Source organism: Larimichthys crocea, chromosome VI (assembly GCF_000972845.2).
Source record: "Larimichthys crocea isolate SSNF chromosome VI, L_crocea_2.0, whole genome shotgun sequence".
NCBI classification, from domain to species: domain Eukaryota; kingdom Metazoa; phylum Chordata; class Actinopteri; family Sciaenidae; genus Larimichthys; species Larimichthys crocea.
The window spans coordinates 243831-255714 of NC_040016.1; the positions used below are offsets into that span (position 1 = coordinate 243831).

General features: G+C 42.6%; 1 protein-coding gene across 1 annotated transcript; it reads left to right on the forward strand.

Moving 5' to 3' along the window:
* Positions 1–4492: 4492 nt before the first annotated feature.
* Positions 4493–11865, forward strand: LOC109137276 (uncharacterized). Its single transcript, XM_019254861.2, has 6 exons — positions 4493–5256; positions 7048–7271; positions 7550–7652; positions 7998–8093; positions 8923–9437; positions 9595–11865. The coding sequence occupies exons 1-6, from the start codon at positions 5215–5217 to the stop codon at positions 11096–11098; spliced, it is 2484 nt and encodes an 827-aa protein (XP_019110406.2). The 5' UTR covers positions 4493–5214; the 3' UTR covers positions 11099–11865.
* The last annotated feature ends 19 nt before the right edge of the window (positions 11866–11884 follow it).

An 11884-nucleotide genomic window follows, 5' to 3' on the forward strand; every position in this document is an offset into this window, starting at 1 on the left:
ATATGGTATGTTGGTGTTTAATGTCTGAAAATAGTTGACATGTAGACTTATTTGGACATATTGCACAATAATATGTGGATTTACTGCAGAATAAGAAGAGTTTTGTGCAGCAAATATGAAGCCACAGCCAGCAGCCGGCAAACTTGGCACAGCACAAGAACTGGAAACAGTGAGAATCAGCCAGCCTGACTCTGACCAATGACATGCACCATAGTCACAAGGCCATGCCATATATACAACCATATGGCACATCCAACCCCTCAGTCCTTTGTTGCATTTTTATGTTGCTGGGAAAAATTTGAGGGAATACTTAGTCTGCGCTTAAAGTAATATATTAGAATCAAATAAGTGTATCAACATTTTATCAACCTTTCTTTTCTTTAGCCTGGATTTTTGCAACTGGACAGTCAGACAACACTGTTAGGAGAAAGTCAAATTGAATCTTGGAAAGGGAGGGAGACGTGTCTTTAGATCCTTTGTGAAAATGACCATCTATGTATAACAAAAAAAAAAAAAAAAGGAAATTAATTAATTGCACCCTTATAACAGCTGCCATGTTGCTAATCTGACATTAGCAGTTAGCCACAGTTTTAATCCACATATTATTTCAAAGACTGGTGCATGTTCATATGACGGGTTCATGGTATCCTGGTATGTACACTCATGTGGCTTCTCAGCAACAGCAAGTGTGCTTTCCATTTTTAGACACAGACAGGTCTGTGTGTTACAGCTGAGGCTCTACAGTGTGTATGTAACTCTGACACATGCTCACTCTCTCTCTCTCTCTCTCTCTCTCTATCCGCCTCCATACTTCAGTACAGAAATGGCAGAGCTCAGCGACAGGCATCCAGATGCAGCCATCATCATCATCATCATCATCATCATCATAAAGACACACACACACACACACACACACACACACACACACCTACACCTACGATCATCAGTAAAAATCTGCACCACCACAGTATCACCAGTATTCTGCACCATGGCAGGTCTCCTCTGCACAGATTCCGTTCTTCACGTCTTAAAAAGATAATTCAGTGATGAGCGAAGCACCACACACACACACATGCACACACACATGTCTGGCAGGCGAGTTGGTTACTATAACAACCAAACAGTCAAAGCAGGGCGAAAAGCAGAGTGAATCAGATGAAATGAAGCCTACATACATGTGTATGTGTGTGTGTTACTGCAGAGCAGAGGAGCACCTCTCGCATGAAGCTTTCTGAATCTGTCCATTGTAGATCTGAGACCTCTGACTGTCCTCTCAGTGTCCTCTCAGCATTGATTGGACAGAGGTCTGTAGTGGAAACCAGACCGCTGTCCAATCAGAGTGAGAGCTGAAAGATGTCCCCTATGATGTGATATTCATAGACAGATATAAACCTTTTTCAAGTGGGAGTTATCAAGTTCAAACTCAGCAAGTTTAGAGCAGGAGTTCAAACTCCAGGGACCCTTTTCTAAACACTGCCCACCTTTTGTTACTGTTGCTATGCCTGTAGCAGACCGTGAGACCAGTGGTGAGTTAAAAATGTCACAGTAAGAAGAGTTTTCTGCACTCTCATAGGCTGAGTGCTGTTCAGATTATTACTGCAGTAGTATGAGGGTATTTTTCAGATTCCAGGTGGTACACAAAACAGTTTTTTTACTATCAGACCATCAGACATAATCTAACAGGACTGATTTTTCTGCACCAACTGACTGCTGCTATGGACATTATTTTGTGCAATACTAAAAAACATGGGTGACTTTACTCTGTGTACTCTTTACTCCCACTATCAGCATTTTAGTAGATTGTAGTATATCCTATTCATATAACATGTTCATATGCTTATACAGTGATACTTCTTCTTCTGTATATTTTATATTATATATATTTCTCATATTCTATTTTAGCATATTTTATATTACTTTTACTTCTGTAGCTTATTTTTATCCTTGCTCTTCATGCTGAGCTGACTGGTTCCTCTCTTTCACCTTTCATTGTATTGTTGACCCTGTGTTAACTTGACAAATGACAAATAAACCTGAAAACTGAAAACACATAATGGGAACATGACAATAAGTCCCACATTCACCAGTTTATTATATTTTTAACCCCTTCTACCTGCAAGGGGACAGACTGATATGTTAAGAATCTCCTCAAAACTTTCATTGTGTTTCATGGTTTTACTTTAGTTTTTACATTAACCTGATGTATTCTGTGACTACATCATCTGCAATGGGTGTTTATTCAGACATGAGACCAACATGTTAAATTTCTATCAGATTCATATAAATGTCACTGGCAGATTTTATCATCTGTAGCTTGGTGCATTAGCTAGGCTGAAATATTAGTCTTCAGCTATCTTTTTTAATGTTTCCAGCTGATTTGTTTAAAACGAGAACCATGCAATAAGTTTTTAAATAATAAATGGTGGCCACATACATGGTAACTTAATGACAAGGATAAAACTGTGCATGTAGTATGTAGAAGACATAGAGAATTAAAGGAGCAGAGCTGTTGTGCAGAGCAGAGACAGTGATGCTGTCTGAGGCATGTTTGATTTGAGTTTCCCAAATCTAATAAAGATCAGCACAGAGCCACTTACATTAGCCTAAGGTCTGATACAATATCATCCAGGAACCACTTCCACACTGCTGATGTTCCAGTCCCACAGATTTTCTGAGCATAACCTGTAACACCACAAAATAATGACAACTCATGGCACTGGGCGAGAGGCAAGGTACATTGGCAAGTCACAAGTTCATTAAAGGACTGAGAATGATGAATCATAATAAAAAAAGATTATAGATTAAAATGGAATTTTATTGCACACTCATGGGACTTAAACTTTGCATTGTGTTGAAGAGCTTTGGCCTCAGTTGCTGTAATTCCTACAAAACACCAAGGAGTTCAGTGTTTTGTTGTCTTCGTAAGACTTTGTTTGGACATTTATTAATGGGCAAACAAAGTCTTATGAAAGTAAGTCATCAAACAGATCATGTTGGTTACAGAAATTGGAATTTGCAGCTATAGCTCATCGAGTAAATGCTACATCGACTCTTGAGTTTTCTGAAATAGGCCATCACTTTTCACTACATGATTATCGTGACTGAAATAATTTACGATAACGATATTATCGCAATATTTATATGTAGAAAATTTGATAAATAATAAATAAATAAATCAAACTCATCTATAACCTTTATTGTATTTTGTCTCTTGTGGGTTAGGTTTAGGTAGGGAGGTAGGGAGTGAATCTGTAACTTATATCATGACATCTCTAGATCTTAACTAAACTGCCAGAGTGAAAGCTCTATATTGAATAAGTTCTCTTCTGTCTAGATCAGATTTACAGTTTTTTTTCCAGTTGCTAACACACTGAAATGACATGGATAGCACAAATATTTAAACTGACACATGGAGGAAAACCTCATCTCAAATCTCCAAAACTTTAAACACATTTTCTGCTTAACACACATTTTGCAATTTGAAATGGCACTTTTTTTTTAACAATATATTTATTAGCATTTTCTTACATACACATACACTTGTATATACATATATGTCGTTATATCAAATATGTAGGTCTGTGCTCCAACGAAAGCACCTGTTATGGTACAAGTGTCATAAACAGAACAAAACCGAACAAACAAACAACCATTACATATACACATCGAAATGGCATTTTTTGAAGTGTACTGAACGCGGTTCTCTGCATAAGACACAATAATCTGACATAAAGTCACATGTTTGCAATTTCAAAACACTGCCATTTAAAAATGAGCCCATTGGCCACTATATGTGCCACCTGCCCAAACATGGTGTTATGTAATTGTTTAACACTTCAATCAGGAAGTAAGCAATAAAAGACCATACGTGAGCATCTTTTTTTCTTTTACAACAACAATGGAAGACATTGCTGAGAGAGGAAGAGGAAGAGGGAGGGTGAGAATGAGAGGGGGAGGAAGAGTGAGAGGTAGGGGTAGAGCAATGTTGTTGAATTATTTTGCTTTCCTCTTTATTTTTTTATTTTTCATTTTTTCTGCAATTGTATTTTTCAGCTTACTGTTTTGTGAGCATATTTTAGTTCACTCCAATGTAAATATATCTGCTTTGCATATGTTGCACTGACTTGTTTGGTAAAATAAAAAAATATATATTTCAATAGCATGTGTGGGTATCTACAAATATTTCTGTGCATGTGAACAATCTGAAGAATTCTCTACAGTTTGAACTATGTTAGTATTATGGCAAAGCATACTAAAGATGAGAGTGCTTTTCATTATGCCCAACAGTGTGTAGTTGGTTAGACAAAAATCTACCAATACGAATGAAGTGTGTGCCATCTGGTGCAAAAGTTTGATTTTGGTTGCAGTGCTTCGTTTTGCGGGATATATGAGGTGTTTTGCAGATTGGGTGTGTGGTTTGGTGAACTGTGTTAGTATTTTGATAAAACCAGCCTAGTTTGCAAAATTGTGTTTAAGCAAATGGAAAAAATTGGAACTGTCCTCAGGTCACTGGTATATTCTTCAAAATTTGAAACAGAAGACCTCTAGTAGGCACACTGGAGAGACTACATCTCCCAGAATTCCTTGAGCAGCATCTGCTGGAGGACCCTGAATTAACAGCTAGAAGATGGATGGTTGGATGATGTGTTTCCTCTGTTACCGTGTGTATTGCTGCAGTACAGGCTCCCTCCTGCACATGTCGGGGCTTCATGAGGAATTTCAGTCAGAGAGGAAGACATCCTGAGGGAGACCACTGCATCTGATTGGCTGATGACCATTTAAAGGCCACCAATCAGGCACCGACTTTGTGTGACTGCGTGTGTTTCCCTCTCCGTCTCTGAATGCACTGTGCCAGTCTGCGCATATTTTTATGTTTGCAGCGCTGCATGCATGCATGAGTGTGTGTCTGTGTGTGTAAGTGTGTGCAGGATGCTACACTCTGAAGCTGTGAAGGAGGGGGAGGGGCGAGGACAGAGATGCTGAAGAAATAGATGAAAAAAGAAAGAGGGATTTATAGTGGAGAAGGAGAAGGGAGGACAGTGAGGAGAGGACAGATGCTGAGGAGAGAGTGATAGTGAAAGGCACACTAAGATAGACAGAGAGAGTGAGGAGGAGGAGGAGGAGGGGGAGGAGGAAGAGACTATCTGCTGGAGGAAGCAGCAGCATCACCGATTTTCACAGGAACCAAAGCAGCTATCCTCTGTTGCCGTGACGATGGGCTGCTGGCTCTCTGGACCATGGATGGGTGATCAAACGGTGAGCATCCAAACACACCTAAATGATATAAATGCTATGTGTGTTTTATTTGAAGAAGATGTAACTGAGCTCCGTAAGGTGTGTGTGTGTGTGTGGATGCAGATGCAAAATGGCATCATTTCATGATTTCTGCAGGGCTCTGCATTTGTGTGTGTGTGTGTGTGTGTGTGTGTGTGTGTGTGTGTGGATAATTAACCTAATTTCTGTATAATTTTTGTAAACATGTAGAAAATTCATGTTCTAAGACTGTGGTTCATATTCGTCATCTCCATCTGCTGAAGGCTCACAGCCGCTCTGCTGCCGTCCTCTGTCTCCACACACAGGTGCCATTTTGTGCTTCTCAGCTCGTACCGTGTGTGTGTACGTGTATATATATGTGTGTTTATACGTGTGTATGTGTGTCTGGTTGAATGTAGCGGAGGGTGACTCATGGTTGTAATGTGCTGGAGTTAACAATACTGTTCATGCGTCTAATTCGGTGGCTGCTGAGCTGCATGTGTGTGCGTGTGGGTGTGCATGTGTGTATGTGCACATGTGTGTGTGGGTGTGCATGTGTGTGTGTGCAGATGTGTGTGTGAGAAGCGAGGTGAGGTTTATGTTGGCTCGTAAGTGTTAACCCTTTAGTACAAACATTAATCATATTTGATTAAAATCATTAAAATTCGACTGTTTGCTTGTCACACTGGAATACATCCACCATCTGTCTGCAGGCACAGTTATGTCTTGTGACCCAGTTACATAATGTCGATTAATTCAGAGTTTTCAGTCTGTGGAGTGTTTACATTTTACAAAAAGACTAGATTAAGTGCAGTTAAAATGGCAGCATTCAGACAAAAATTTTATTTACAGAATAATTGACGCTCCTCAAGTGAATCAGTCAATTAAAAGTTGTTGGACTTGTAGGAGAAAAGTGCAGCAGAGGCCTTGATATGTTGACTTTTAGTCTCTAGCATGGGTCAAACTCCCACAACACTAGATCCTACATTCCCCATAATGCAATAATACATGGTAAACAACCCCTTCTTTAAACCTCCACACCTCCAGTTTCTGTTTTACATTTGTCGTCTTCAAGCTCGCTGACGACATCACTATGACATGATCAGGGTTATTTTTTTTCAGTCTTGACAAAACTCCCCCAGAGCCAGAGAAAATATATTTCTACAGGCTGAGGGAGATGACTCATTTTGCTAACAGGGACCAGTAAACAGATCTATTGGTGTAAAATATGTGGTGAGCATGTGTTAAATCTCTGGAAGTCAGTTGGATTCAATGCAGACATTCAAATATCACCATGAATCAGTCCTGCTAATGATGATGCTAATGATGCTAAAAGCTGCACGGTACACATATAGCAGAATATTAATTGCTGATCATTAAAAAAACTATTTGACATTAATTGATTACCATCAAATTAACTGATAATCTTCTCTTGAGGAAACACGAGACACACGTGTTGATGCTTTGGTGGGCAGATGATATAGTTAAGTGTCTCTTGTTGTTGTAAGTCTGAATAACTCATATTCAAGCAAAGATTTTAAGCCTCTTTTAGCTCCAAGTTTTGGTTTTCTGACATGTTTAATGTTTTGTTTAGTCCTTCAGCACTAAACAAAGTTAGCAAGTATCTGGTGAAGACAGTGGATAACAGCTAAAGACAGAGAGTGAAAATTGCACTTACATTCATTAAGTGGACTCCAATAAGATGATCATGTCGCTTTGTGTCTGCTTTATCTGGGATTAGGTGTGTGTTTGCTAACATCACATCCCTTCACCACCTCTGTCTGCTTGTCTCAGGTGGGTGGGCGCAGTCTAGCACACCTAAGCCAGCGGGATGCTCTGCGGATCCTGGCAGCCAGTCAGCGTCCAATCACCATGCAGATCAAGGGTCAGAGGGGGTGTGGCACAGAGGCAGACAGGGGATCCTGGGAGCCCCTTCCCCTCAACCTGCAGCACCTCAACCTGCCCCTCCCACGGATGGGGGCGGGGCTTAATGCATCCAGCCCCTCCTACCAGGACAGGTACACAGACACAACATTAACATACTGTAGTTTTTGCATACATTTTCACAGGTATTCTAATATCTGAGGAGAATATATTGTTTATGAAATCCAGAAACCAGAAAAATAAACATAAAAGAAGAAGAATTTTTTTGTTGTTCTGCAGCTACATGCATTAACTGCACATGTGAAAATATTTTCACATATCGGTGTATTAAGGTCTGTAGTTCTGCTTAGAAACAAGATTTTAAACAATATCCAGTCTTGAAAATGTCTTAATTCTGTGTCATCTCTCTTAGACATTACTACAACCACCTGTCTCTGCCACAAGATCACTGTGAAGGTGGACGGTACAGCTACCTGTCCAGCTCTCCACGGGACACTGTGGACATCGGCCACCAGGTGACAAAATAATACTGGATAACATTCAGCAACAATCAATTTTCAAATGCTTTGAACTGATCAAGATCCTTTGAAATATGTCATGTGGTTTGTTATGCGGATCAACAGACTGCACAGCACTAACATTACCCACGCTGCATTTAACAAACATGGCTGTCCTTTATACATTTTGAAAAAAGTCTAAAAACTTCCAAGATTTTCAAAGGAAACTAAGCTAAGCTAATTACATATTTGCCTCAATTTTCTTGTATGGCTCTGTAGGTACATACAATTATGTAATAAATGTATTTATTATACAGGTTCTTTGTGTTGTTTCTCATTTTCTTTGTTTCATGAATCTAACAGGATCCAGAGCTGACTGGTCGTGGACAAAAGGGACAGAACTGCCTGATGGGATGTTGCAATGCAAACTTAGAAGAACCCAACGGTTGCCACAGTCAGGTATCCAAAACTATGTATCATACAGCTACAGCTTATCGTCATTTTCATTAAGATACCAGAGTTTCAGTACTGTTAACAAAATGCTTTTATTTAATAGTTTTCTTATTCTGAGTAGAAATGTCACAGAGCTCCGCTGTAATCCAAAAACTATTAAAAACACATCAGTGAGCCACACTGTCACACTGATTGTTCCTTCAGTACCACAAGCACACATTAAAAAGCATATTTTCACTCAGTCCCACATGTATACTGCCTGCTGCTGAAAATTCTTGAGCACTGCTGCTGAAAAAAGTTCCCCAAAGAGTCCCACTGCTTCCTCCTTCCTCCTGTTTAAATAATGTTTGCTAACATCTACAGTGACCAGATGCTTTAGGATTATTTAGGACAGTAATGAGCATTTCTTAAAAATTAAACTATATTTGTGACCTGGTTTCTAATATTCTGTCTTCTGACAGACAGACTAACGCAACATTTTTCTTAAGGCTCATGAAGATACAGAATATTGGCAACCTTTTTCTTTAACTAAAGAAGCCAAACTTCTCAAATGCATCAGTTTTCTGTCATCCAGTCACTGCTCAAATACATTACAGAACAAAATGAACAAAATAAGTATTTAAATCAGGAAATAGACTATAAAACTGGCCATGATTCACTGTTAACCTTTATTATTTGACAGTTTCTCACTGCTACAGACACATTTAAGCTTTACACAGAAGGCACTGAGGTCACACACAGATAGATATAATGTAAAGCTATTCTGTGTTTTATGATGGTTTGGTGTGTGTATTTGTCTAAATGACCTTGGAACTGAAGACGCCTTTTCTTGTAGACCGATGATGAGGATTTCATGCTGGAGAAGCCGCTGGGCTTCCTGCCCCTCCACCATGAGCTGGACAGCGGTCTGGGCTGGACTGACGGTTCCCTCCACCAGGGTGACCTCTCAGGGTTGGAGACTGAGGAGGGAGGCCTGGAGGACTGTCATTCACATGGGGCCCTTGCCCCAGGTGGTTGTGGGGGCTTCGGAGGTGGCGGCTCTCCTTCCTCCGAGTCCTTTATCTCCTCAGAACTCAGTGACTCCGGCTTCTACAGCGTGAGCACTGGGGAGTTCAGGCATTTTCAGAGGCTGCTGGAGAAACGAATGCGGCTGTACAACGCCAGGCTGCAACATCAGGGCGAACCCTGCGAGAGGCGGGAACGGCGTGACAGCTGCCCCAAGAGCCACCGCGAGCTGCTGGAGGCCATCCCAGAGGCATTGACCATGCAGCCTCAGTGTCAGCGGCTGCAGCTCACGATGGAGGAGGGTGCTGTGCCCGTCATGGACATCCCATCCCGTGGACTTTTCAGGTACTAGCTAGTAGAATAATTGACCTTTTTCATAAAGTTCTGTCAGACAGATGGAAAGACACTGTTTTAAACCTGAAATTAATATAGCCTGAAATTAATAAATAAAAATAGCTGAACTTGTGTTGAATTTGTCTTGACTTTACTGTTTGTATTTCAGGGTTTCATCAGTCCAGTTCCATAAAGCTGATCGTCCCTGTCTGAACCGTCATAGCTCCAGCAGTGGAGCCCTCTTCAACCCCTCCCATGCCCATGCGGCAGTCTCACGAATGACTGCTCCAGTCCTTTCCACCTGCAGCACTCCCTCTAGCCACCGGAGACCACTAGTACCCATGCAGCAGCACCACCACCACCAGGGCTCCAGTTCAGTGGGGATGCTGAGGAGAAGCCGAACGCTGCACCATCGCCCTGCTCCTCAGGAGTACCGCCGCCGTGCCAGCCACCCGGCTTCTCCCTCATATTGTGCAGCAACCTTACACCACTGTGGAGGTGTCACAGCATGTAACGTCCTGCCACCGGGTCTGCCAGAGGAAAGTGAGCTAGTGACAGGTGTGATTGCTCCCCATCCAGCAGGCCTGGCTCGCTCACCCCAACAGCACCCCGCTTCTCTGGGACATATGAGGGGTGCCAACACCCATGAGAGATGTTACGACAACAACCCTAACAGCCAGATTGCTCACCACGACTGGTGGCACTCACAAGAAACGCGCTTGATGCCTGAGCCGATGGTGACAGAAAGGGACAGAGAGATCGAGAGAGAACTAGAACAAAAAAGACAAATGCAAATGGAGAAACAGCTGGAGAGAGAGAGGGAGGCAAAGATTCAAGAGGAGATGGACAGAGAGAGACAGCAGGAGCTGAGCAGGAGCAGAGCCAGAGAGCAGCTGCACCTCCAGAGTTTGGTCCATCCTCCTCAGGCTGGAGACGTCAACGACACGTGGCCGAAACCAGCCAGCCGTCAGTCACAGAGCGGTGGGGGAGGCAGAGGTCTCTACAGTACCCTGGAGGGCCACACAGGGGCTTGTTCTGCTGCTGGATGGGATGCAAAGAAAGGACAGATGAATGCAAGTTCAAGCCCTAATCCCAGTTCTGGTCTGCAACCAAAACTTGATCTAAACTCAAAACCCAACACAACCTCACGGATCTCCAGGAACCAGCTCCTCAGAGACCGGGCTTCTCAGCTGGCGGATGAACGCAGCGGGATGAGCACAGACGAGGAGACGAGTACTGACATGCTGATGGGTCGGTACTGGAGTCGAACGGAGAGGAGGGAACACTTCCTGTTGGCCCGCGAACAAAGGCAGCAGCAGCTGCAGGCCAGAGGAGTGCCTGTACGAGATGCCATCAGCAGAGGAGGAGCCGTCGGAGGAGGAGCAGGAGGAGGAGGAGGAGCCTTTGTTGGAGGAGGAGGAGCCTTTGTTGGAGGAGGAGGAGCCTTTGTTGGAGACGGCGGTATGCTGGACAGCAGAGGAGGTGGAGCTTTTGCAGAAGGGCGCTGCAACACGGTCCTGGAGCTGAGTCAAAGGAAGCTGAGTCGTCTGAGGAACAGGAAGCTGTTGGATGACTGGACGACAGTAGAGGAGCTGCTGACTCATGGGACCAGGCTGGACAACCAGGAGGACATGCTCTGTCCTAGCTCCCTGCTGACGGTCACCACTGTCTAACTGCATGGACACCACGTAACTGTAACTCTGTGCGTGAGTGAGTGTGTGCGATGTCAATCTAACAACACAACATTTGAGTAAATCCTTGTTCTGTCTTTTCCAAAGTGAACGATGTGAAGATGGATATCAACCAGACGTGTTTAGCCTAGCTTAGCACAAAGACTGGAAGCAGGGGGAAACTGCTAGCCTAGTTTTATCTAACCTTCCAGCAACTACAATTTAAACAAACTCCATTTGTTATTCTTGAATTAAGGTATTTTAAAGTAGAGTAAATCATATTTTCATACTGCACCTGCACCTGCATAGACATAGAAGTAATCATCAAGCTAACTCAAGCCTAGTACTAGTAATAGTAATAGTACTTTATGCTGTGTAGCTGCTTTAGTTTTCAAGGGTATGAGTGATGTAATTGTTATGTGCATACATCCATGCAGACCTCTGTGTGGATGTTTTTATACCAGCCCAAAATTTATGACCGCACAGGCTGCAGGCACCTACACCACAGTGTGTACTGCCTGCTGTCCGCATCCTCTTTGGAGGACTTTAGCTTCAGGTAGTCACGTATGAAGGACAAAGCTGAGATCCATCTTCTCACATGACTCGGGGGGAAGGACAGAGAACATAAGGATTTACGTAAATGTCGGACTGTTCCTTTAATGAATGTGTGTGCAAGAGGGAACCTCACTGTTATTGCTGTACATCACCTCAACTGATAGCTTTACGTGTGTGTGTGTGTGTGTGTGTGTGTGTGTGTGTGTGTGTGTGTGTGTGTGTGTGTGTGTGTGT

Coding starts and splice junctions, on each gene's coding strand:
- LOC109137276 (XM_019254861.2), top strand. CDS start 5,215: ATGGGCTGCTGGCTCTCTGGACCATGGATGGGTGATCAAACG. Junction 5,257..7,047: donor CATGGATGGGTGATCAAACG/GTGAGCATCCAA, acceptor TGCTTGTCTCAG/GTGGGTGGGCGCAGTCTAGC. Junction 7,272..7,549: donor AGCCCCTCCTACCAGGACAG/GTACACAGACAC, acceptor CATCTCTCTTAG/ACATTACTACAACCACCTGT.